Genomic DNA, 27405 nt, shown 5'->3' with positions numbered 1-27405 from the left:
GAATAAAACACACAAAATACTTAGAATGGCCCCTTACTATAGTAAGTGTGCAATGTGTGTTATTTACTATGATTTATTATCCAGTTGCCTTGGGTTGAGTGTCCCCCCAATACTTGGACCCCACCGTGACAGTGTTAAGAGGATGGGAAATACTATTACGGTAATTGAAAGGTCGGGCCTTGAAGAGGGAATTAGATTGTAGGACCATGCTGAAGTGAATAGATTAAGAATGGTGGTCAAGGGTGTGCTTCTGAGGGCTTTAAAAGGAGAGTTTCTCTCTCTCTGCTCTGCCATTTTCTGCCATGTGAGACCCCTGCATTGCTGAGAAGACCCTTACCAGATGTGTTCCCTGGACTTTGGACTTCCCAGTCTCAGGAACTGTAAGCAATAAATTTCATTTTCTTTGTAAATTACCCAGTTTCAGGTATTTTGTTATAAGCAACAGAAATTGACTAATCCACCAGTCAACTGGAAGGGGATGGGGCTTAAAAACAAACAGAATGTGTGAATTAAATTGTACAATCTGAACAAGCAAAATTAAGACCTTTTTTCAATATTAGGGAAAAAATTATGGGTCTGTCTTCCAAGAATTTCTTTGATTCCTCTCTCCTGGACCCTCTCCTTGGCTCTGAGTTCATTCTCTGCCTGGTGAGCAGAGAATCAGAACCAAGAGATGTTCCATGTATTCTGTTGAATGTGAAATGCCCCTTGCATGGAACTTACTTATAGTAGTAGTTAAATATATTGCACTCATTAAATAAGATAATAACAGGGCTGGCTGATTAACTCACTTGAGAGAACATGTTGCTGATAACACCAAGGTCTAGGGTTTGGATCCCTGTACCGGCCAGCTACACACACACAAAAAAATGATAATAATCGACATAATGAGAGTAGACATAATAATACCGGCTACCATTCATAGTGTACTGGTGAAACCACAGGCTTTGGAGCACTCACCAGCTGTGAGACTTCATCTCCTGTGTGATTCTCTCTTGCTGCATCATCAAATGTTAATATTAATAGCCTCTACCTCCCAGGGTGGTAAATGAGAGTAAATGAGATAAGCGTAAGGTTTTGGCTATGTGCCTGGCCCATTGGAAGCACCTAAGAAGTGTCAGCTGTTATAGGGATGTGCTTAGAGCTTTGCAAAAATTATCTCATGTTCATGTATGGCCTTATTTCGTTCTCAACAACAACTGCTCTATAATACAAGCCCAGCTCTGGTTCTGAACCTTGCCTGCTCTCCACCGCACCACACCGCCCCGCACCTCCATGCCGTCTTCGCCTGACAGGGATGAGGACCAAAATGCATAATTTCATGCTGTGTCGTGGTGAGAAGTTCTGAAGATTTTTTGTCTTTTATAAGAACTGGCAGAGCCATTAACTGCCCCAGAGATTGGTTAATTGGCTAGCTGACAAACACCCACGATTATTACCAAACACCCACAACGAATTAAATCAAATTTATGTTGAAGAAAAGAAAGAAAGCAAAATGCTGGCAGTTGCTCTAAATGCATCCTCGGCCATTCTTTGATTCCTAAAGGGGTGAACCACACAGCCAGGGACGAGGAGATGTGATTCCTGGTGAGGGACGAGAGTGGTCAGATATGAGCATTGCTGAGGAGGCTGGGCTGTTTCGAAATGCCTGGGTTCAGATCCTGATTGGAATTCTGTTTCTACTACTTTACCTGAGTGATTTCAAGCCAAATTCTTTTTTTTTTTTGACATTGCATTTGATTTGTTAATTAATTTAATAGGAATTAATTTTATTCCAGTATTGTCATCCATTCAAAATATACCTGTTTCTTTTTAATATGAAAATATCAGAGGAAAATACTTTTACAACATTAGGCGGGAAAAACCAGATACAACACAGGAGCCAAAGAAGAAAAGAGTGTTACATTATTTTACACCAAAATGTAACATTTCAATGTGACAAAAAACCAAACAGCCTATGAGAAAAATGATTCATACGTAGAATATATGAAAGCATTAGAAATGGAATAAATATGTAAAGAGATATTTCATAGAAGACAAAATGAAAATGACCAATAATCACATGAAAAAAAATTAACGGTGATCAGGTGAATAAAAATTAAAATAACAGATTTTTTTTTGGCCTGGTAAATTTGCAAAAATTAAGATTGACAATATCTAGTATTAGTAAAGATGCAGTGAAATGGGTGCTCTCATTAAATGCTGGTGAAGATGTACATGAGTAAAATTTTTTTAGAACAATTAGCTAATATCTATTGAAATTAAAAATTTGATATTGAAATTTCACTTCTAGGACTCTCATTTCCAGAAAGACCCATTTGGGTGGGCAAAGGTGTGCACAAGGATGCTTGTTACTTATTACCTTGTCTTTTTGTTTGTTTATTTATTTATTAATATATATATTTTTACATTCTATGATGTTGTTGCAGAGCAGCTAGGGGGGAGGGAGAGAGGGGAAAGGGGAAGGAAAAAGGAAGGGAGAAGGAGAAAGGAGGAGGGGTGGGGTTGAGGCCTGTGGCAACCCCTTCATTCCTGCAGGGGAGACCAGGGGGCTGCTGGCAGTGGCCCAGTCATTGCTGAGCTGGGTGCAGATGTCAGAGGGGTGTGGCTGAAGCCCTCGCCCCCCCACCGCCCCAGCTCAGGAACCCAGGGCACTTCTTGTGGCAATTCAGTGGTCATCGCTGGGCTGGTTGCAAGTGTTAGGGAGGCATGGCCAAGGCCCTTGGACCCCCACCACCCCAGCTCTGGAGAGCCTGGGGTGTCAAGGCAAATTCTTAAGCCCAGTTTTTTCGTCTGTAAAAAATGGGAAGATAAATTAATCAAATTCTACATCCTTTTCCCTTCACTAATTGGGGGAAGAGAGAAGATAAGTCAAGACAGTTCTCATAACAACTCCTTACGCTTTGCAGTTCTTTGCCCTTCTAAGTGCATAGCAACATTATGCAAAATCTAAGAAACACAAAGTTTTAGTCTTCTACTAATTAATTAATTAATTATTTTGTCTCTACTGTCTCTTTCTTGTGCCCTCAAGATGTTGCCTTTGGATCCCCATATAGGCCAGCCACTAAAAAACAAATAAACAAAATGTTTCTGAACCAAGGGAGGTCCATCATCTGCTGCCCAAACAACCAAGAAATCTCTCACGCCAAAGTTTGCAGTGTTAAAGATTAGCATTTATTCAGATGGCCCTTCAAAGGAGCACAATGGCAGCCAAAGGGGCTTAAAGACCTCGTGCTCCTTGACCACTTAATATCACAAGCATTTATAGATCAAAATCATGAATGGGGGATCCCAGGAGTCATGTGGAAATCTGGTTGTTCAACGGTGAGGTCAGCGTAATTATTTCTGGCATCCTGACTGAGGTCCTCCTTGGCTTCTTCGAGTCTGGAGGTGAAAAGACTTCAAAGCAGGCTTGCAGTTGTTTGTCATCTGCAAAGACAACTCGAGGAGAGGGGTGACAGCTGCTATCTTGAGCCATAAAGCATTCATCTGAGGAACAAACATCCTGACCTTCCAATTCAAGTCTTAACCTAGGAAGTACATGTTTAATCAACTCTACTCTTATTATTAGTCCAATTTTACTGCTACTTCTAGGAATCCAGCCCATCCTACTTGGTCAAGCAGATTTTCTTCTGCTAGTTCCTCCTTCCCCTCAGCCAAGGCCTGCTCTGACTGGGATTACAGGAACAGCTGGGGAGATTGAGGCCTGTCCCCTGGTTTCAAAGAAAAATGCTGTTGTGCCTACCTATGCACAGCCCTCAACAACCAGGGAAAGGATCTGCACCTGGGGGTGAGGCCCCAGGCTGGGCCCCACTGACTACCTCCTCCCTCAGCTCAGGAGCATATTTGTTTCCACAGGGGCTTTCCGAGGCGTGTGCAAGAAAATCGATCACTTCCCTGAAGATGCTGACTATGAACAGGATACAGCTGAGTATCTCCTGCGTAAGTTTCCCCACTTCTCAGGTCTTCCCTGGGGAGAAGGAAAGGGTCCCCTGCCATTACCCAGCTGCCTCTGAGTGCGAGGTTTCTCAGTATCCATCCCTAGAAATGGATAAGTGCAAAGGAGCTTCCAGTGCCACTAGACAGAGACATTCAAGTGGTTCTGATATCTAAGTCTCTTTAACTGCGAAGAACTAGAAATAGACAAAAGGAAAATAAAAGCAGGTGACTCAAAACTGAAAGGTTCTTTTCAGTCTGCTTAGGAGAGAATCTAAAGAATGTTCTACTTGAATACAAGGGTTCATCTTCCCCCGAGGGTTGATTTGAGGTGCTAATGGGCAAAGTGCTAATGGGTGAGGTGCTAATGGATGAGGTGCTAATGGGCCAGGCCTGTGAGAATAAATACAAACCAAAGTTCTCCTCTCATCTGACTTCCCTCCAGTTCAATCCTTCTGGCACGGGGCCAGTTTCTCTGTAGGATTTTTCCAAGGTCAGTAACCTGGATATGACATGGATTGTCACAACGGCAGCTGTGGGAGCCAGCAGAGTGTAGTGACTTCTAGAAAGGGCTCTGGAATCTGGTGGACCTGGGCTTTGACCCTGGTTAGACTCTCTGCTAGCTGGGTTGGACTTGGGGCAAGTTGCTTTATCTTTCTATCTTAACTTTCTTTATCTGTTCTGAAATGGAGATTATAATGTCATCTATCTGAAAATATAGAATATAGGATCATGAAAATTAAATAACCTCATGCCTATTATACTTAGCCCCAGGCCCAGCAGGGAGTCATGAGACAACATGGGTTAGCTCCTATTTCTTGCATGAGATTAGCAATAATGGAGTTCACGTGCAGACGTGGACCTTACATTGGTCCAGGCATAGAGAGCACTTGGTTAGGGACTTAAATGTAATTTCTTCAACAAATATATGTGTCGAGTTCACCCAAAAGGAAAATTCTAAGGCTTTGACTAGTTTGCTATTCAGGAGTGTTTAAGGTGTTTTTTGGTTTTGGGGTTTTTTTTTTGAACTGCATTACAAATAAAACTCCAAGAAATTGTCCTATTCAGGTTATAACTCATAGCTCAAGAAGAGTGTTTTTACAATTAAAATCATTTTTAGTATTAATCATGCCTGCTGGTCTGCAGTTGGCTTTAATAACATAACAATATAAGTGCTATCAGGGTCGATGTGAAAGCAACAGTCATTTTTAGGCGAACTCAACAGAAACATACCATCTATCTCCTTTCAGTCCCTATCCATCAGCTGAAATTTATCCAAACCCCTCACATCAGCAGCTCAGAAAGATTTGGTGTGGAGTAAAAGCCACACTTAGAAATGTAGCTTATCAAAGTTTGGGGGATGACACAGTTTGCTTGGACCCCCCTCAGAAAAGAATGGCTTTACAGCCATTGCTGCTGGAGTTTTACCAGAGTACCCATGGTTATTCTTTTCTACTTTGAAAAAACATTTTGATGTTTGCTCTTTTGGAGACTAAACAGAACTGTGACTTCTCTTCCACAATTTGCAAAGCTGATTTTAAGTTCTTTGAAGAGGTCAAAGATTTTCCCAACAAAATATTTTTCTCCCCTCTGGGAGGGTGGGGGTCCTCTGTTCCTTCATCTCCATTTGCCCCCTCCCATAGTCCACCTAAGCTTCGCCGATAGCCACAGAATCAGCTGAGTTTAAAGAGGGGCTTACTGAGCACACAGACTTCCTGCTAGGAATCTCTAGCCCAACCACTTAGGGTCAGGAGCACATTTCCACGGGGGTCTCCCTGCCCATACATATTTATCCTGCCAGTTCCTGTCATGACCCACAATCCTAGTGGGGCTGAAATTGTGCCTATGTATTTTTCTGCTGTTGTCTCCTTCTTATGTGCTCTTTGGGGTAGGCTGAAGCTTAAACCCATAGCTGAAGGTTTAATAGCCCACAGATTCTATTGACCAGAGACTCCCCATAACATAGCATTGGACTTGGCAAAGTCCTACTCAGACGCTGATGGTGGAATTACACTCAAGTAAGCTTACCTCCCCACACTAATACCCTAACTTAGCCCCAGACTGTTTGGGGAGGAGAAACGGAGAAGGAAGACAATAAAACCTTCTTGTTCTGAAGCCACCATGTGCCCACTGGGCTAAAAGAAACGCAGAGTGAACTCCAAGGGACATAGGAGAAATGGCAGCAGAATATCCTGTCTGAGGCAGACAACAGTGGCCAGAGTGTACAGAATCTGCTTGTGTCCCATTTGTGGGGCAGAGTGGGATTTGGCCATCGACGGGTTGCCAAATGGTTACCGCACCACATTTACACGTCTCTATCCTCAAGTTTCAAATACTCACTTTTCATAACCAACACAGTTCAATAGCTTCAACCGTTCAGATCATTTCCTCTGGTTACATTTCAAAAGTCAATCATCCTTTGAAATGTTTTTTAAAAGATACTCTCTTTTAATCAATTAAACTCATTACACTGAATATCTATCTGAGCAATTCCTATCAATATGCAATGCAAATGGCCACTTTGCAAGGTTTGTTCACAAGTTCCAAATGAGTGCTCGAAACCACCTGGAGGCAGAACCACCCCTAATATTTGTGGGGAATCCAGCCAAGGGTCCAAATGGAAACCCACAGTTCATATGTGTACATTTCCAGAAATTGTAAATAAGTTTCTCCCGGAGCTGGGAGAGGGCTGACAGTTGTACCCAACCCTCATTTTCCATGTCCATGTAGCAGTGGTCACTGGGCTGAGTTGGGGGACTGGGTGGTTGAGAGCTACCCCAGGTGGGCAGGGAGGTGGGGAGGTGGTGGGTGGTGAATAGTGGGCTCCCATGTGAGTCAAGGCTCCAAGTCCCCAGTGTATGCCCCACCGTCCTATAAGACTTCACTTACAAAACACGAATTCAAGGATAAAATAATTAGACTCAGGATGGCGCCTGCAGAGTATTAACCCCAAGCACTGGTCTTTCTTCTAAGCACAGAGCCCTGAGTGACTGTGCAGGTCTCCCACCCATGTCAGATGCAGGCTCTGCTCTCACAGATGCTTCTGTGCCGGCTTCCCCGCGGGCAGCCTGGGCTGGATCCGGGGCTGGGTCCAGGGCTGGCTGGGTGCAGGTGGAAGCCTCTCTCCTTCTCTCTGCAGGGGCTGTGAGGGCCTCCAGTGTCTTCCCCATCCTCAGCGTCACGCTGCTGTTCTTCGGCGGGCTCTGCGTGGCAGCCAGCGAGTTCCACCGCAGCAGACACAATGTCATTCTCAGCGCGGGCATCTTTTTTGTCTCTGCCGGTGAGTGTCTGGTCCCAGCCCTGAGATCTTCCCAGACACCAAACAGAAGCTAAGACCACGTGGACAAAGCAGTGGGATTTGGGCTGCCTCCTGGGAAAGAGCAAAAAAATATCCAAGTTGTGGCCATATGCATAAGAACTGAAAGAATTTCATTAGAACCAAAGATGCTCAAACTCTAGCTAAGGGTGGCCTGAAAGAAAGACAAGGAGGAGACAGGGTGGCAGGGTCAGCTGAGAGAGAGGGAGAGAGACTGTTTAACAAGAGACTTAGTTTTGAGCTTGTGATCAGGGGGAAGGTGGGCACCTGCGGTAGGTGTGAACCGAGAGACTGATTCAGTGTGTCTGAAGGGCTCTGCCTTTCTGTAAACAGTTATGCATAGTGCCAGGCAAATAACAGGTGCTCAATAAACTTCTTGGGCAGTTCATATGCTCTCTCTGGCCCTTCAAGATAGGTGTTTGCTGTTAACTACTATTCATAGCTTTCCAAGTGCTCAAATCCTCATATCATTCAAGGCATCTCTGGCAACAGGGTAAAACCCAGCAGCCCAAGATGCTCTTGGGGAAGACCTTACAATCAGTAGCAGCCCTGACCAGCAGAAGGCACAGGGTGGCAAGTGGGGGGAGAGACAATCTTCAGGAAAGGGTCCTATTCCTGCATTCTTTCTCCTGCCTTCATCTCCATCTCTCCTCTTCTCTCTGCGTCTTCCTCTTTTTTCCATCCTTCCTTTTATCTCCTTACCATCTGTTCCCCCTCCATCCCTCTCAAGGCAAGTCACTGCCATCTGGAGGAAATGCTTTGGAGAAGCAAAGAACAGGGCAGGGATGGGGAGACAGGACTTGATTCTTGGGCAATAATGTCCAAATTTTGCACAATAATGGCAGGATATGTACTGGGATGGAAACAACAGAGGAGAGTATAACATGGAGAGTAAGAGAGGCTTTGAAAACTGGCTTTGGCTGTGCAGTCTTGAGAAATGTTATCAACCACCTAGAAGTTGGTTTTCTTGACTGTAACATGGCAAATAATAATAGTGCCAACTTCACAGGGTTGTTGGAAGGAGACTGAATGTAAAAAGCACAACATTATTATTGGAAAAGCAACACTAATACAGTTCCGAAGTCTGGAGCCCAGCATCCTGGTCCCCTGTAAGACTTTGCTCAGGTTCCTTCCCCTCTGTTTCCTCTTCTGTGGAATGAGGAAAGGAGACAGCAGCCAGCTCTGGGTCTCTGGGAACCAAGGAGAAAGCTTCCGCCTTGCCCTGGAAGTGTGTGGTCAGCCCAAAGGTGGCAGTGGTCTCTGACCACACTCTGTGTGGGCAGACGTTAACAAACGTCAAACCCAGGGACTTGTCTTGCTTTGAGACATGTTCCTGTCACTGGTGGCCCCATCCAGACCTCCTGGGCTCTGACTGACCCAGAGGATCAGTAGTGGTGTTGTGCTGATGAGAGAGTTTCCTAAGAACAAGAGAAGATCATTATTTCATTCCCCAAGGGGATTGTTAGGGAAGAGTGTGTCAACAGCAGCTTTCTTCCCACAAGGGATATTGCGAGGGATGGTAGGTGGATTGGACACATGGAACTGGAAAGCATGCGGGAGAGTGGAGAAAGCCAAGGGGAAGCCAGAAGCTCGGGGTCTAATCTTAGAACCCCTCTCTGCTCTCCCCAAGGAACCCTAAGAGCCTCAGTTTCTCTGCCTGTAAAGGATTGAGGAATTCAGTACTCTTTAAGGCTCTTTTTTGCTCGGCTACACGAAGGTTTGTGGTTTCAGGCAAGCAATCAAAAATCCTTGTTTGAGCGCCTACTATGTACCCGGCACTGCGCATAATGCTCAAGAGGATGAGCTCTGAAGCCAGGCTGCCTGGTGCAAATCTTGGTTCTACTACTTCCCTTCTGTGTAACCTGAGGCAAGTCACTTACACTCTCTGTGCCTCAGTTTGTCCATCTGAAAAATGGGGATAATAATGGCCCCACCTCTTGGGGCTGTTAAAAGGATTAAATGAGTTGATACAGGTAAAGTGCCTAATGGTGCCTAGCATCCAGTATATGCTCAGTACATAGCAGCTGTTATTATACATTGTACCATTTAATTTTCATATCAACTCAGTTCATTCACTCATTCAACAAACACGCACTGTATTCTTGCTATGGCTCAGGCTCTGGACTAGGAGTTGGGACCATAGCAATGAACAAGACAACTTAGTCCCCATCCTCAGGGAGCTCACAGTCTGAAGGGGTGTAATTTTTTTAAAAAGTAGGCCTGTTGCGATGATTAATTGAGATGGTGCATGTAAGGTCTGCACAGTCCCTGTTACGTAGTAAGTGCCCTATGAGGAATTGGCAATCCATCCATTTGACTTCCTGCTTCTTTTAACCTAGTCCAACATCTGAGCCTTTCTTTGAGCTTCTTGGTCTTTCTTTTTCTTTCTTTCTTTCCTTCTTTCCTTCCTTCCTTCCTTCCTTTCTTCCTTCCTTCCTTCCTTCTTTCTTTCTTTCTTTCTTTCTTTCTTTCTTTCTTTCTTTCTTTCTTTCTTTCTTTCTTTCTTTCTTTCTTTCTCTCTCTCTCTTTCTCTCTCTCTTTCTCTCTCTCTTTCTCTCTCTCTTTCTCTCTCTCTCTCTTTCTCTCTCTCTCTTTCTTTCTTTCTTTCTTTCTTTCTTTCTTTCTTTCTTTCTTTCTTTCTTTCTTTCTTTCTTTCTTTCTTTCTTTCTTTCTTTCTTTCTTTCTTTCTCTCTCTTTCTTTCCTTTCACAGCAAGACCTCCTTTCAGGCTTTTCAAACATTGCCACCAAAATTTCCCTGCTGGCAGAGGAGAGAGAAAACACAGCCTTGGGGAGTCAGGGGGCATCACTAGAAGCTGCCTTCGGTGAGCTGAAATGTCTTTGAAGTCTGCTTCCCATTTAACTTAAAAATTTATGTGAATTCTGCTTTCTCCTCCTTATTATATCCCTGTTCATTTTAATATAAAAGAATGTGTCTTCCCTACTAATCTTCAAGCCAAATTGACACTCCAGGAAGAGGAGACGTTTTTCATCCTGTAGTTTCTCGCAGCCTGACACAGAGCTGAATGTGCAACCGCCGTCTTAAGAAATGGCTCAGTGATTAGAACTTGCTGCCCACCTGCTGAATGCCTGTGTTGGGTAATGCCAAGAGGGGACACGGCAGAAGCAGACCCTGGCCCTGCCTTCTAGGGGCAAGTCCTGGAGTGTAGCCAGAAGTCATATTAAGATATTAGTATCCTAATGCATGTGCACCAGCCAATCACAATGGCAGCACTGGAGCAAACTCCTGTGGCCCCAGCAATGCCAAGCTTTAATCCTTTAGTTGCTTGACTATGGGGAGACCTTACAGATACACCAGAAGAGTATGGAACATTCTAGAAATGTAGGGAGGACTCGGGAGGCTCCTGGAAATGGTTATTTATCAACCAGTGTTGGGAACTATAGTGAGGAACAGCCTGCATTTAGCACCACCCTACAGGTAGCCTAAATTTGGAGGCAAGGAGATGCCAGCTGGTGTACCAACCTCCATGAGTCATTTTGGCATGACACCCTGGATGAGGCCCTTGAAGCAAAGGAACAAAAAGAAACATTTCCCCTTTGGACCAATGTGAGAAAGGTAGCCAGAGATGAGCACACCCCTCAGAATCTACTGTTTCTTCTTACCACTCCCTAGGGAATCAACTCCTCTCCAACAGGCCAAGCAGCTATTTTCAATGCTAATCCATCGGCACTTGGGAAGCTAAGTCTGCAGGCCTTGCCTATTAGAGATAACAGCTTTGTGTTCCCCAATTCCAGATGCTCAAACAACAGCTGATAGGAAGCATTATCTTATCCTGTGCAGATAAAAAGACACAGTTCTTTAGTTCCCCAAACTGCAGCTCCAGACCCAAATATGTTCACTGGACGGCTCCATTTGAACTCTCCATAAGCACTTCCAGCTCAATGTATCCAAAACTCCCCTTTTCTCTAAACCTGATCTCCCTGCTACCTCTGCATTTAGCTCAAAATGCCTCCAGCCTTCCAATCATCCAAGCCAGAACTCTAACAAGTCATTCTCAATTCCTTCTCTAACACTCCATAGTCTACAGGCTTTCATCTCCTGGCTCACTCCTATTCAATTTTCAGGATCCAGCTTGAATGTCACCTGTTCTTCAAAGTGAGGCACTTAGTTTTTCTCTCTCCTTTGTTCCTGAACCACTGTACACGTGTCTCATAGAGCCCTTACTGTATTTTTCTATAATTGCATGTACATGTCAGTCTCTCCTACTAATGGTAAGGAACTCAAGGGCAGGGACCTATATCTTGTTCATTTTACCATCTTCATGACTTAGTGCCAAAGATCAAGTGTTGATGGAATAAATTGCTTCTAAGGGGAAATAAATGCATTCTGAGTTCTCCTGCACTTGCTGCAGGAGTAGGAGGTTTCTTTAGCTGAATGCACACTGCCCGGGATTGAGCAGCCGAATTCATTTCCCAAGAGACAGACATGCAAGAAGAGCTCAACAGTTGGACTTCCCAGCCGTAATCCAATTGTTACTTCCAATTTTCTATTAAGTATTTGAAAACTAAAAGCGAGAGTCACCGCTGAGGTTAATAAAGCATGTTTGTTTGTTTTTTTTCTTTTCTTTCCTTTCCCTTCTCTTAGGGTTAAGCAATATCATCGGCATCATAGTTTATATATCAGCTAATGCTGGAGACCCCGGGCAACGTGACTCCAAAAAAAGTTATTCCTATGGCTGGTCCTTTTATTTCGGAGCCTTCTCTTTCATCATTGCGGAAATTGTGGGAGTGGTTGCTGTGCACATCTATATAGAAAAACATCAGCAGTTACGTGCCAAATCCCATTCGGAGTTCCTGAAGAAATCCACCTTTGCCCGCCTTCCGCCCTATAGGTATAGATTTCGGAGGCGGTCAAGTTCGCGCTCCACAGAGCCCAGATCCCGAGACCTGTCCCCCATCAGCAAAGGCTTCCACACCATCCCTTCCACTGACATCTCGATGTTCACCCTCTCCCGGGACCCCTCAAAGATCACCATGGGGACCCTCATCAACTCCGACCGGGACCATGCTTTTCTACAGTTCCACAATTCCACGCCCAAAGAGTTCAAAGAGTCGCTGCATAATAATCCGGCCAACAGGCGCACCACGCCGGTCTGAACTGACCTCTGATCTCTGCCCCACGCCCAGCACAGCCTTGGGGGAAGTGTACAGAGATGTCTCTGAGGTTGCATGGCATGGTCCTCATGATGGTATTACTTCTTACAAAGAATGAAACCAAATGGACTCAGCCCTCTTCCAATTTGCTCCTCACCATCCAAGCCCTAAACCCTCCATTCCGCTCTTAACTTTTCAAGCCAGTTCCTTGATGTGGTTCCTCTGTCTGTGTATCTGTGCTGGATGTTTTCCTTTCTTCCTTCCTTACTGGAAGGACCTCCACATTCTTCCCTCCTTGGAAGAGGACTTTACTTAAAGTCACCGGTGGTGGCCAGGGGGAATTTCCAAATCCCCATCAGGCACGTGCATAGCTGTCCCCATTGTCCACCCACACAAATCCTCAGGAAACCAACCACCCAGGTGGCCCTGAGGGAGGCATTCACCTTTACGTGTTAGAAAAACATGACCAGAAATCAAAGATGTCAGAGCCCCAAAGCAGCTAATGTAATAAGCACTCACGTTATTAAAGGTTTTGCCTTGTTGTAACCATCTGAGCTGGGGGTGCTTTGTTTGTTCTGGGTATTTCCTGGGGTGCTTTGTTTGTTCTGGGTATTTCCTTACTCCTCTGCCATTGAACTGGCTCATCTCTTTGCTCGTCCACACACCAGCCACTAGGAGGGATCCCCCTTCACCTCTTGAGTCCAGTAAGGTGTTTCCCACAAATATCTGAATCAGTGTGTTCTCTGCTGGAATCCCCACAGGCCACTTGGGGGTGGGTGTGTGAACACTGGTGTTCAAGATCTAAAGTCTGGCACACAGTAGCTCCAGGAGCTTGGGCAAGTTACCTAAGCTTCAAGCCTCAGTCTCCTCATCTGTAAAATGGAATGTAGTAAATAAAATGTGTAAAATGAGTGGCACATTGTAAATAGTCAATATATATTTTTAAATGTTTGGATGGATTCTAGGCAGAGTGATCATTGTATTAGTCTGCTCACACTTCTATAACAAAATACCATAGATTGGATGGCTTAAACAACACACATTTATTTCTTACAGTTCTGGAGGCTGGGGAGTCCAAGATCAAGGTGCCAGCAGATTAGGTTCCTGATAAGGGCTCTCTTCCTGATGTGTAGATGGCAGCCTTCTTGCTGTTTCTCCACATGGTGGAAAGCAATCTCTCTCTCTCTTCCTCTTCTTATAAAGCCACTAATTCCATCATGAGGGTCCCACCTTCATGATCTCATCTAACCCAATTCTCTTCCAAAGGCCCTATCTCCAAATGCCATCACACTGGGGGTCAGGGCTTCCACATATGAACTGGAGGTGCATGTGCAGAGTGGGCAGGAACACAATGCAGTCCACAGCCAGCATTACTGAAGGAATATAAAAGCCAAATGGAAGTCATTCTATCTGGAGGGTGGGAAGGAGTATACTTTGCACAGGCTCCAAGAGCTCTTGGAAGAGAGTGGAAGGACATTTGAATATTTTGAAAATATGATATTGGAAAGCATGAGCAATGTGACACCTCTGCCAACAGGGACTTCCTAGAGTGTTTTTGGCTCATGACCAGTCTGCACACTTCAAAGGGCTTTCCCTCTTCAGGCTCCAGCCACCCTAGGAGGCAAGGTTATGGTCCTCAGAGCTTGTACTTCCCTACCATTGCTAGTGCCAGGCTGTGTTCTAGTGTGGAGACACAGCAAGAAGGCTGCTATCTACACGTCTGGAAGACAGCCATCACCAAGAACCCAATCTGCCAGTACCTTGATCTTGGACTCCCCAGCCTCCAGAACTGTAAGAAATAAATGTGTGTTGTTTAAGCCACCCAGTCTATGGTATTTTGTTATAGCAGTGTGAGCAGACTAATACAATGATCACTCTGCCTAGAATCCATCCAAAAATTTTTTTAAATATATTGATTATTTAAAATATATACATACTAAATCGTTTAAACTTCCTAGTCACCCTGTGAATAAGACACTGGTAATATCTCAATTTACCAATGAAGAAACCTAAGCAAGAGAGGTCACATGGCTTGCCCAGATTTTATCCCCACTATAGGAAACTAATAACTTGCTCACACTCATCCAGTGAATTTTATCATAAAATGTATGCTAGAAACTATTCATTTCATTTAACACTTAAGAGTCATTACATGCAAATGACACTCACAGACATCAAATTATCTCATTTAATCCTCAAAACAACCGTGTATAGTAGAAATTATCATCTCCATTTGGTAAGCAAAGGTAAGGAACTAGAGGTTAAAAGACAGCGAGTGTCTTAAGTGCTATTAAGCCACAGCAGCATTTGTACCCAAGCCTCTGCTTCCTGCATTGAGCGGCTTCCCTGAAATACCAGCATTTTCCAAACCTCAGTCCCTTGAGTACAACTCACGAAGCTTTTCATATCCACTTACCACATCAACCACTATTTAGCTAATGTTTTTCTTTAAATTGACTTGCTTTTTCCTTCAATAAATATATTTCAAAAGGGAACTTTATATCACTACTGTAAAAAGAAAACTGGAAATACTTGCCATAAGCAAATGGTAACTGAGAAAATAAACACAATAAAAGCAAAACAATCACGCTATGTTATAGATGCTGTTCGTCCTAAGCTGAGGGCCACTTGCCTGCTCTTTGCAAAAAAGGACATAACCAAAGTGTCAGGGAGATGTTAAAGATATTCTAGCACAAAAGAAGATGCTTCTCTTGGCTTAATTGGAAGAACCAGAAGAGAAACCAGAAGGGAATACCTTTCTCACTGTGTGATTCAATATTCTATTATTCTGCAGCTGGCACTGTGTTAAGTCACCTCCTCCCATGCTTGGGGAAAAGTGGCTCCAGCCACCCTTAGAGAGGAAAGGATCTGTCAGCTGGAGCTAATAGGTGATGAACACTGTGGAAACAAGGAGCAGCAGCCAGCCACCCTGGGAACCAGGAGTTTGTGCAAAACAGGGTGTCTGGGGAGCTGATCTGGGATGGAGAGAACTGTCCCAGTGCTGGTGCCTGCCCTGGAGGCTAAGTATAAAGCTCTTCTGCAAAGGTGAGAGCTGGAGGAAAGCAATGGGACCTGACCCACGGAAGGACCCCCTGCACCATGTAGATCTGCTCCCCACAAGACTTGGGCACAGAGTCGACCTCAGGCACCTTTGCTTATAGACTGCTCAGCTGGGCCTAGCTGCCTGGCATCCAATAAATATTAATATTACCACTTCCAGATTGCAGCCAGGATCCTGGCCAGTCCTTGTCATCCAAATCGCTGTGAAGAGTGTCCACATGCACTAGGCACCACTGTCTGTGTCAATGAAGCCATGAGGTTCACTTATTTTTTCTCATTTAATTCTAACCTTTGAGGTAGGTACTGTTGTGAAACCCATTGGATAGATATTGAAATTTGCAAATAAACAGCAACACAGGACCACAGACTCATGTCTCCCTGACTCCAAAGCCTATGCAGCAGCCACTCACTAAGCATCCCAGTCAAGCTTCTTGAATCTCTTGCTCCATCTCTGAGTTCTCCATCTCCTTCTCCCCCATATGCAGCTTCTTTTCCCAGCTCACTCATTTCTGGACTAGCAGCATCCTCTGCCAATCTCAAGACCAGAACTCTTGGGTTTCTCTGTTGTGTTTCTCTAATGCACGGCCCCTAGAATTGATCTTTTGCCAAGACATGTCTCTACCTTTAGAGAAGAGAGAGGCAGCTTGGCATAACATTCAAGCACAGGAACTCTGCAGCTGTATCTGCCCAGATTTGTTTTGGGGTTTTTGGCAGCTGGCTGTACAGGGATTGAACCCTAGACCTTGGTGTTATCAGTACCACACTCTAACCAATTGAGCTAACTGGCCAGCCCCCCTGCCCAGATTTGAATCCCAGCTCTGCATTTATCAACCACAAGAACTTTGACAAGATAATCTCCTTGTGCCTCAGCTTCCTCATCTGTAAAGCAGGCACAAAAATAGCACTTACTCCATAGGTTCGTTGTGAGAATTTAATGAGCTTATATTCATAAAGCACTTGGAAAGGAACTTGAAACATAGCAAGCACTATATAAATGTTAGCTATTATTATTTCATACAGTTCTCAGATTTACATTTTTCCTATTTTCCTATTTATATTTTTTCTATTTTCCTCCTCACCCAGACAATCTTATTTTTCAGATCTTGTCGGCACACACCTGTGGTCTAATCAGACCAGTGCCCACACTGTACCCTGGCTATATCATATTTATTCCCAGTTCTCCACCTTTGCAATAAATGTTATTCCTGCCTGAAAATATTTTCCCTTGTCCTCTCCAAATCCCATCCATCCTTCAAGGACAAGATCAAGGCTCATGCTTTCTGGGAAGTCTTTAGTGACTCCTCAGGCCACACAATCTTTCACTTTTTGGCTCATTCATTTATTCATTCATCATTCATTCATTCATCCATCTACTATTATTGAGCACCTACTATGTGCCAGAAACAGCCATAATCCCAACAGATATGTGCATGGAACTTATGGAACTCTCAGTCTAGTGGGGAGACAAGCATTCAATATGTGAACTCACAAATCAACATCACGTGAAACTATGATCTGTGCTGTGAAGTGAAAATATAGTGCAGAAAGCACAGAGCAATATAAATGGGAGTCTCTAATTTTGCTGGGGGGACAAGGAAGAGGAAGAGATAGTTGGAATCAAACCTGAAGGAAGAGCTGGAGTTATCCAAGTAAAGGGAAGGAAGTATGGAGGGGAAACACAGCATGTGCAAGGCCCTGAGACCGGAGAGACAAAAAAAAAAAAAAAAAAAAAAAAAAGCTGGAGCATAGAGTGGAAAGAAGAGCAGCATAAGATGAGACCAGAAGGGAAAGCTGGGGCCAAAGGATGCAGCATTCCAGGCATGTTAAGAATTTTGGGTTTCAACGCTAAGTGCATTTAGAAGCTATTTAAGAGTTTTAATCAGGGATACATTAGACACAATCTAATTACATATTTTCAGAACTTTAATAAGTTAGGCACCCAGTGAAATATCAATTTCCTAAATCTTATTTCTGGAAATAGTTCCTTAAGGGCTTGTATCATTACCTGCTTTATCCACAATCCCCAGTAGGTGGACATGACCATGTTCTTGACATGACTCTGACCCAGCCACAGCTGATTGGATCACAAGATTGCACCTGATATAAGGCCAGCCAATCCATTCATTAGGTGACCTAAGGTTTGTCACTGAACTCAGAAAGGCAAGCTGGTCAATCAGATGATCTCTACTGGGAATTTTAACTAAAAGACACAGAAGGCAATTGCTAGTTGGCTATAGGGAGCCGAACAGACAGAATATGAGAAAGCCGTGGGACTAGTGGCACAACAGTGAGCCAAGTGCAAGTTGAAGTTATAAAAAACTGTTTGGTAAAGAGAGGACAACCTTGCAAAGTATTCCCATTGTACTTAAGTAAAATCCAAATTTCTGCTATGATCTCCAAGCTGTTGAATGATTGAGAGCATGCTGACCTGTTCAACTTTGTTCCATGCCACTTTCACCTTGCTACCTGCACTTCAGTCATGCTGTCCTCCCTTGTCAGTTACTTGATCAAGCCAAACACACTTCTGCCACAGGGCCTTTGCACCTGCTGTTCCCACTACTTGAAATTTCTTTTCTCTCTTTCAATGGCTGGCTCCTGCTTCAGGTCTGAGCTGTCAAGTCACCTCTTTGGAGAGAACTTCCTTCACCAAATTTCTGAAATAGATGGCCTGTTATTTTTTACTATATTCATACTTATTGCTCTGATAGCTTGAAATTTGGTAATATTTCACTTTTTGTACCTTTGTTTCCTTATTTTTTATAAGTTTCCTGTGAGAACATAAGGTCTGTGAGAACAAGTTCCTTGACTGTATCCTCCATGCCTCATACAGAGCTAGTCACCTGGTGGGGGCTCAAATTCCTGAATGAATGAGGAAATAAACGAGATTGTATTAAAAACTATTCAGAGGAAAGGTGAAATATCACCAGGGAGAGCAAGAAGGTGACTTCCTTGGTTTCTAATAGCGTTTCTGCCCCATCTCCTCGAGGCCCAGCTATACAAGGCTACTTCAAAAAGTTCATGGAAAAATAGAATTAGAAGGTAATACGAATCTTTCCAGGAACTTTTTGAAGTACCCCTCATGTTTCAGTTGCAGTTCTTCGATCCCTGAGACACTTCTGCTTTCCTTCAATAATCCCACCTTTCCTTGGGCAAGTTTGAGTGAGTTTCTGTTCCTAATGAACACTGACTAGAAGCTGTATCTCCAGGAACTTCCAGAACTGGGGAACAACCAGCCATAGGGAGGTTCTAAGAGTCCCTCTTGGAGGACGGCTGGGACAGAATTGTATTTCATCAGGGTGTTTATAGAAGTGAGATCAGAACCAACAAAGCAAATTCAGTTCAGAAAGAGGTAAGACAGAGAACCAGGAAACAGAAACCAAGTGGCAGGGTCCAATGGTTTAGTAAATCATCAGTCTAAAATCAAAGCCACCATAAACACAATGGCAAGACCACGTCACCAAGCTGAAAGCAAACAACTGCCAGATCTTGGATTAAATTCTTGGACTGCTTATTGCTTTTTCGTAAATAAAAAACAAATCAAACAAGCAAAAACCAATTTTGAGATGGTGATGTGAACTTAAGGATCTTTCTCTGGTGTTTTAGACAAGATGCTTTGGGCAGCAAGGAACACCTACCCCCAACTTAATTAGCTTGTATTAGTTAGATAGACTAGGCTGTCTGCCATAACAAATAAACCCCCAAATCTCAGGTGCTTAGCACAATCAGCCTTTTTTCTTGCTCACCCAAAAATCAATGCAGGTGTTCCTGGCTGAGTGACAGTTCTGGATAGCTCTGCTCCAAGCAGTGACTCGGGGACCCAAGCTGCTTCTGTCTTATAGTTCTGCCATCTTATGGCTTCAGGCTTGTCCTGATGTCACCCACCTGGTAGATGGGGAAAGAGGGAAGGGGAGGTGGTGAGAAGGTGGAGGATCATGTACCTAAACTTAATTACATTGGCCCAGAAGTAACCCCCTCCATGTCACATGCTGGATGCTGCAAATGTCATTCATAGCTGGAGAGTTGCTTCTAAATAATAACTTTGCATTGTATAAGGTATGCACAAATCCTTGGCAGGTGACTAGTCATTTCTGCTATACAAATTAAATAGAAAAAATGTATCCTCCATAAAAAGAAATCTCAAGGTAAAGGGGTCCCAGGTTTAGTTCAGCTGCTCAGAAACAAATTCAAGGACCCTAAACCTTTCAATTTTTTCACATTTTGATCCTTAGGCCAGTATCCCATCATATCAAGAGACAACACTCAGCAGAAGAACTACCTCTTTCCTGTGTGTCTTTTTTTTTTTTTATTTTGTCAATATACAATGTGGTTGATTATTGTGACCAATCACCGAAACCTCCCTCTCTCTCCCCTCTCGCCCCTCCCTCCCAACAACCTCATATCTTTTCGCTTGTCGTATCAACTTCAAGGAATTGTAATTGTTGTGTCTTCTTCCCCCCCCCCCTGGTTTTTTTGTGTATTTATTTATTTATTTTTAGCTCCCACAAATAAGTGAGAACATGTGATATTTCTTTCTGTGCCTGACTTGTTTCACTTAAGATAATTCTCTCTAGGTCCATCCATGTCGTTGCAAATGGCAGTATTTCATTTCCTGTGTGTCTTTAAGAGTAGAGAAACCTTTCTCAGAAGCATTCCATTAGACTTTCATCTTATTCTCACTGGACAGTACTGGGTCATATGTCCACCCCCTAAGACAGTCACCAATAATGGGAATAAAATTGCCACGAGAGACAAAGACAAATGATTCTCAGCCCTAGCTGCACATTAACATCACCTGGAGAAAATTTTTCAAGCATACAAATGTCCAGTCTCTACCCCAGAGATTCTTATTTAATTGGTCTGAGTGGGGCTGGGCTTCAAAGGTTATACCTGATATCTTAAGGACTAAAATCTATTTACATTTTTGTTTAGCTCGATCCATAGGGTGTTTATAAAAATTGAGAGCTTAAAATGATAAAACAAATAAGGCAAAATGTTAACAACTGGTGAATCTAGGTAAAGGGTGTATAGGAGCTCTTTATGACACTCTTGCAATTTTTTTCTATGGATTGAAATTATATCAAAATTAAAAGTTATCAAAAAGGGGGGAGTATGGTAATTTACATCAAAACCAGGATTTGGGCTTCTCTTGAAAAATCAGGAAATCTGAAAAAACTCACTCTGTATTCCTGCAGAAAATTAAAAGCAAGCCTGAGAAACAGCCTGTCTTCTCACCAAGCACCTCCAGGGCAGGTGCCTGGGCACCGGTACCGTTAGCTAGAGCTCAGGTGAGTCTTATAATCAGGTAGGCTTGGGAATCACTCTCTGGAGTCCTTTAGTTTTTTATTCATTTTCTTCTATCCTGATCCATCCTCTTCCAACCTCTAAGTTTAGCTTGGATTATTTTTTGCCAAGCACAGCACCTTGCACTTGCCCACACTGAAGCTCATCCTTGGCAACTCTTCTGCCCACTCGCACAGCCTGGTGAGATCTTCCTGCAGCTTATCACCAGCGGCTTGGCATTTCACTACCTGGCACAGCTAAGTGTCATCAGCAAATGTGGAGCTCTCCACACCTCCACATCAGTTAGGCAAATGTCAAATAAGACCAGTCCCAGCACCAACACCCCACTGTTTTCAATTAATCAATTAACTAATTCATAACCACCTGAGTGCCCTGTTGCAAGCAAAAGAAACCCACTGTGGCTAACCTAAACAACAGAGGAATTTACTGCAAGTCAGGACTTCTTAAAGGTACTATTGACATTTGGGGCTGGATAACTCTGTTGTGTGTATGGGGGGAGGGTGTGTTCTGTGCATGGTGTGATGTTTAGCAGCATCCCTGGTTTCTAGTCACCAGATGCCAGTAGCACAACTCCCTTCCCCCACCAAGTTGTGACAACCAAAAATGTCTCCAGACATTGCCAAGTGTCTCCTGGAGTTGCGGGGAAGACAAAAGCCACTCCCAGTTAAGAACCACTGGGATAAGGAAGATGAAGAACTAAGCCCTAGAAAAGATGGCAACCTCAGTGGTTCTAGGTTTCTAGGTAGCAGGGACTAATAGCTGTCTGAGTTCAAGTCCTGGTTCCACCATTTACAGACATCCCTTGGACCCCCCCACGGATACTAAAATCTGAGGTTGCTCAAGTTCCTGATATAAAATGCCATAATATCTGCATACCACCCATGCACATCCTCCTGTATAATTTAAATCATGTCTAGATTACTTATAATACCTAATACAACATAAATACGGTGTAAATAGTTGTTATACTGTGTTGCTTTTTATTTGTATTTCTTTTTGTTGTATTGTTACTGTTTTTCTTTTTTTCCAAATTTTTTTTTATCTGATGTAGGTTAAATCTGCAGATGCAGAACCTGCACATTTGGAGGGCTGAATGTACTAGTTGCATGATTTGGCAAGTTACTTAACCTCTGTGTGCTTCAGTTTGCTCATCTATAAAATGGGATCATCAGGATAAGTTGGGTTATTCATGGGAACAAACAATCCTCAAGTGTCAGCAGCTTAAAACATATACTACGTATCCAACGTGGTCCGCTGCAACTCTGCCCACGTTGCCCGTCCCAGAAGACCCAAGCTGGCAGAGACTGCACCATCTGAACACGGCTGGTCAAAATGATAAGAAGAAAAGAAAGATAATCTGGCTCGTAAATGTTTCTATCTGCAAGTAACATGCAGCACTCCTGCTCATAATTCATTGAGCAAAATTGGCCCCATGACTATACCAAATCTGAAGGAGACTGCAAAGTGAGAACCTACTACATGCCTGGAAAAAGGAGAAGAGAAAATATTGACTAATAAATAGCACTAATGTCTACACAAATAATAATACTAACTTCATAAGTTTGTTGGGAAGGGTAAACGAATCAACACATACAAAGTACTTAGAACAGTGCCTGGCATATATTAACTGCTCCATATATATGAGGGCACTTCAAAAAGTTCATGGAAAAATAAGGGCTAGCCTGTGGCTCACTTGGGAGAGTGTGGTGCTGATAACGCCAAAGCCACAGGTTCGGATCCCTATATAGGGATGGCCGGTTGGCTCACTGGGTGAGCGTGTTGCTGACAACACCAAGTCAAGAGTTAAGATCCCCTTACCGGTCATCTTTAAAAAAAAAAAAAGTTCATGGAAAAATAAAATTAAAAGATAACACAATCTTTCCGTGAACTTTTTGAAGTACCGTCATATTAGCTAATTATTATTTATTAATTCAGTAAGTCTTTTTGTGCACTTTGATGGTCAGTTTTATGTGTCAACATGGCTATCCTATAGTACACAGTTATTCAATCAAACATTAATCCAGGCATTACTGTAAAAAAAAATTGTACATGTGACTAACTTCTACAATCAGTTGACTTTAAAGGTGATTATTCTCAAAAATCTGGATGGGTCTGATGCAATCAGTTGAAGAGCCTTAAGAGCAGAACTGAGGCTTCCCTAGAGAAGAAAAATTCCACCTGTGGATAGCAGCATCAGCTTCTGCCCAAGTTTCCAGCCTGCCCTATAGATTTTGGATTTGTTCATCCAGCTCCGACCATTACATAAGCCAATTCCTTGCAATAAATCTCTTTACAGCGTTAACTCTCCATCACCTTGTTAAAATGCACAAAACCTGGGTCTTACGGTCTTATTCCCTACTTCCGGCGTTGATTCCTCTCTGAGCTCTGACCCTCTGGTCCTGACTCCCAGGATCCCTGATGGAAGCTTTCTGGTTTGACTCAGAAGTCCTCTTCTCCTGGTCCTTTCTCTCTTTTGCTAGTGTTTACCTCCTTAGAGGTCAAGCAGCTTCTTATCCCGTTCCTTCCCCAGGGCTAAAGGACTTGAGAGAGCAGAATCTTTGAGCCATGTGCCCGTGACCACCTGGCACACAAAGCTCTGTCCTTGCTTCCCCAGCCCCATCCCCCCTGCCTTTAAAACAGACCCAGTTCAAATCCCTGCTCTGTAACTTCAGGCAAGTTGCTTTCTGTGCTTCAGTTTACCCAGCTGCTGCAGGGGATAAGAGCATGCCGCCCCAAAATATACCACTTGGGCATGAGGATGATTTTGATCTGGAGGCAACTGAGAAACAGCAGATGCAGGAAAAGCTCTCTACCCTCCCCCCTTCTGCCTAAAGGCAGGGTGTAATTCCCCTTTATGAAGGTGTCTCCCTCCCCTCTCCCATACCAGGAAGAAGAGATGACTCATCACTGGAGATGCACCAACTTGAATCTACATAAACAAACCTTACTGAAATAACCCTTATCTTCCATTAGTCCTCCACCACCAGCATATATTTACATTCCCACAATTTACCATGCCCAGAACCCCTTTCCTTTGTCTTGTCACTTCTCAACAAATTTATTGCTGTCTGTTAAAATGGTATATAAACTCTCAGTCTTCATCACTTCTTTGGGTTTTTACCTCCTTTTCTGTGAGACCCACATGTACATGCACAAAATTAAATTATTAACATCAAATAAAATTTGTATGCTTTTTCTCCGGTTGATCTTTTGTTAATTTAATTTACAGGACCCCAGACACTGAACTTAAGGGGGTAGAGGGAAAAATTTTTTCCTCTTCTGCACTGCAAAATGGGAATAATGATAGAATCTACCTTGCGAGGTGCAGTGAGAATTAAACAAGACAATCCCTCTGTGTCACTTAACACATGACTGGCTCACAGTCAGTGCTTAATAAATGAGAACTTGATACATAGTTATAAATACTCATCCTTTCCATCCCCAGCCCCAGTATCCTTGCTCTTTAAGGTTCCAGGACAATTTAGACAAAGCAAAAAAATTAGACAGAAACTTAGGCGGTTTTATTAACCACAAAGAAGCAGGCAATCCCCACTCCAAGCCTATGTTAGGAAGGGGAATTACCACGAGGATTTCAAAAACCCAAATCCTACAATCTTTTCTTCAAACTCACTCCCCCTATCACATAATGAGATGCTTTGATTAAGCAGGGAGTCAGAGGCAGCATCTTCCCTCTTCCCTGCCCTGATCCAGTCTCTGGCACCCCACAGTCAATAACACCACCCCAGACAGGGGGGAGTCACAGAAAATTTCGTGCCTTTGAAGTATCTCAACTTAGATGCATTTTATGTATCAAGAGGGAAGAGGACCATAAATAATTATTGGCAAGAAAGATAGGGGAAATAGAAGAGGTGGGTATTCTAAAGCAATTAGCCAGGACAACAGAAGGAACAAAAAGAAAGATTATGCACATGGAAAGCCATTCCACCTTGAGAAGATAATGTCCTCTTGGAACACAAAGGAAGGAGTTTAAAGCAGCCCAGTGCATTTCAACTCTGTTTGAATATTAAGCTTCCTCATGATTAATATTAGGCCTGGGTAGCATCAAGCCCCTGAAACATTAACACTTTCATATTCCTCCATAATTGTTGGTAGTATTCACTCTATTAGATTTTTAATATTATACAACATGGATGGGACTGAGCACAGTAATAAATCTTATGTTTTTCCAAAACAAATTAAATATGGCTGGAGTCTACCCCTATGGAGATAGGTTTTCCAGGTTTCCCCTATACAGCCTTTTTAGGTCTACTTAATCAGGGGTTGGTCTTCAATAAGAAGTCAGTCTTCAGGGAAGCAAGTGAAACCAGGGGACAGACCCCTGATTTCCCCTGGCTGTTCCCTTGACCCGCATCAGAGTGGGCCTTGGCTGGGGGGAGGGGACAATAGTTAAAGAAAAACTGCTTGACCAGGCAGGATGGGTTGGATTCCTAGGAGTAGCAATAACAAGATAAAAGTAGGGTTGATTAAACACAAATTTCCTTAGGCTAAGACTTGATATGGAGGTAAGGATGCTTGTTCCTTAAACGAACATCTTCTTGCTTAAGATAACATTTGTAACACCAATCTCAAGTTGTTTTTGCAGACCACCTGCCACTACAAGCCTGCTTTGAAACATGTGCACCCTGGACCCTAAGGTGCTATGGAAATATCAATCAAGATACCAGGAATAGCAATGTTGATAACACCAAGGTCATGGGTTTGGATCCCCATAGCAGCCAACAGCCAAAAAAGAAAAGATTCCAGGAATAGTTGAGCTGACTTCAGCCTGAACCAATCAGCTTCCCACACAACTCCTGGGACACCCCCACTCATGATCTCATGATTCTACTCTATAAATGCTTTTAATTCTAAGCTATTGGGGCATCTGGGGTCTTAAATCTCCTTTAGCTACTACGGGGCTCCTTTGAATGGCCATCCAAATAAATGCTAACCTACAACACTGCAAACTTTGGTGTGAGAGACTTCTTGGTTATTTGGTTGGCAGATGAGGAACCCCTCTCAGTTTGGTAACACAAGCAGGATCTAAGTTACATCAGGAAAAAGCAAGCAACAGCTGAATGGAATGGGAAAGATCTCTTCTTTCCCTGCAGCCCTCAGCCCTGGGACAAGGACTCTCCCTTCTCTCCACCTTTTTCTTCTCCACCAAGAGAAACTCCATCAGAGCTTCTCCCTCTCCACCAGCAGAAGAGAGCAGAGGACAGTAGACACCTGAGATGGAAATTTTTGGCAGCTTGGGTGGCTGGGGCTTTACTATTTGTTGGAAAGGGACAGCAGATCTTGAGAAAGGGACATTTGGGTACATTAGCAGGCTTCAGGGTAAGAAAGAAACTAAGAAGAGTATTAGGGGACAGTTTCCATGCCCTGGTTGTCCACACACCCATCGCCAATAGCCCTCCTGATGTCGCACATTGTTTCTGTTTAGCATATCAGTACTTGGAATATCCTTCAACTGACCTCAGCTACCTTGATGCACAAGTCATTGTAGCCCTATAGGCAGTGACAGTTCCACAGGAGGACCCCACTCCACCATAGTTGAGCATCTGCTCAGCTCTTCCACTCACAGCCATCCACCCCAATGTTCTAGTCACCCAGGAAGTTCTTTTTATCCATCCCAGGGCTATTCATCTCTTTTAAGCTCATAAAAGCTCCTATTTCACTCTTGCAAGACAATGTGTCTATTCACCCTTTAAAGGTAGCTCCTGGATTGTTCCTAAGAGTTCCCACATTTACCTGGAAATTTCTCTATTTGATCCTTAAAGACCTACTGTTATTACTTCTCTCTTCCCAGAGAATAGAGCTTGATTTCCTCCAGAGAGGTCCAGAGCATCACAACACAAAGGTCTTTTGTGGCTCTAGGGAGATTTGTCTTCCCAAGGGTGAAACCATGACTTTCCGTTTTCTATCCTGCTAGGGCAGAGAAAATAACTCCAATTCTGGCATGGCCTCTGCTACATAAACCAAAGCTGGGTTATCTTCAAAGACAGACTTAGATGTGTAAGAATTTCAGCTGGCAGGAACTTTGCCCCACAGATTCCAGCCTCTCTCTCCCCTTCTAATAAGATAGAAACCAAGTCTTCCACTCACCAATGGGCGATAAACGGCTAATACATAAACTGGACTGGGACAGGGAAACAAATGTATGTTTTTTTCAGTCCAAGAACAAATGCTTAAATCTTAAGAAAGTGTTCCTCTCCTTTGTCCACTACCAATCCCCTTATTTTATTATATTTTAATTACATTTATATTAATTATATGATAATTATATTATTTCTTAAGTACATTATTATATATTATTATTTTCCTCTCCCTCTGAAGTCTGTCCAGTACTCCACAGGTCCCTTCCTCAAGCTGAGCTCCCCACCCTTACCCCTATCCTAATAAAGTCCCAAGTCCCCAGGCTAGTCTCATGTGTTACAAAATCTTCCCTCTCAGGTGTCTATTGAATGTGAAGATATTCCTCCTCTGCTGTTTCTGCTCATGGGGAGGGTAAGCTTTGACTCTCTCTTCTGGTTTCTCCAGATGGTGAGAAGGAAGCGTCATAGTCCCATGAATGAGGGTGCAGGGAAAGACGGGGGCGCAGATATTTCTACTGCAAACTATGGCTTGTTTCCTCCCAAGGTAATTGAAAGCAGACACGAAGTTATTTTCCCTTAGAAAA

The 27405-nt window shown here is 43.4% G+C and overlaps 1 protein-coding gene across 1 annotated transcript in view; it reads left to right on the top strand.

Moving 5' to 3' along the window:
* The window catches only part of CACNG3 (calcium voltage-gated channel auxiliary subunit gamma 3), a 77667-nt gene extending 65299 nt beyond the window's left edge, over positions 1-12368 (top strand). The window contains exons 2-4 of the mRNA XM_063101207.1: positions 3859-3942; positions 7076-7216; positions 11857-12368. Of these exons, the coding sequence (XP_062957277.1) occupies positions 3859-3942; positions 7076-7216; positions 11857-12368 (737 nt within the window). The remainder of the gene's footprint in view (positions 1-3858; positions 3943-7075; positions 7217-11856) is intronic.
* The last annotated feature ends 15037 nt before the right edge of the window (positions 12369-27405 follow it).

Source organism: Cynocephalus volans, chromosome 6 (assembly GCF_027409185.1).
Source record: "Cynocephalus volans isolate mCynVol1 chromosome 6, mCynVol1.pri, whole genome shotgun sequence".
Lineage (NCBI taxonomy): Eukaryota > Metazoa > Chordata > Mammalia > Dermoptera > Cynocephalidae > Cynocephalus > Cynocephalus volans.
This window is presented reverse-complemented; position numbering and strand designations above follow the sequence as displayed.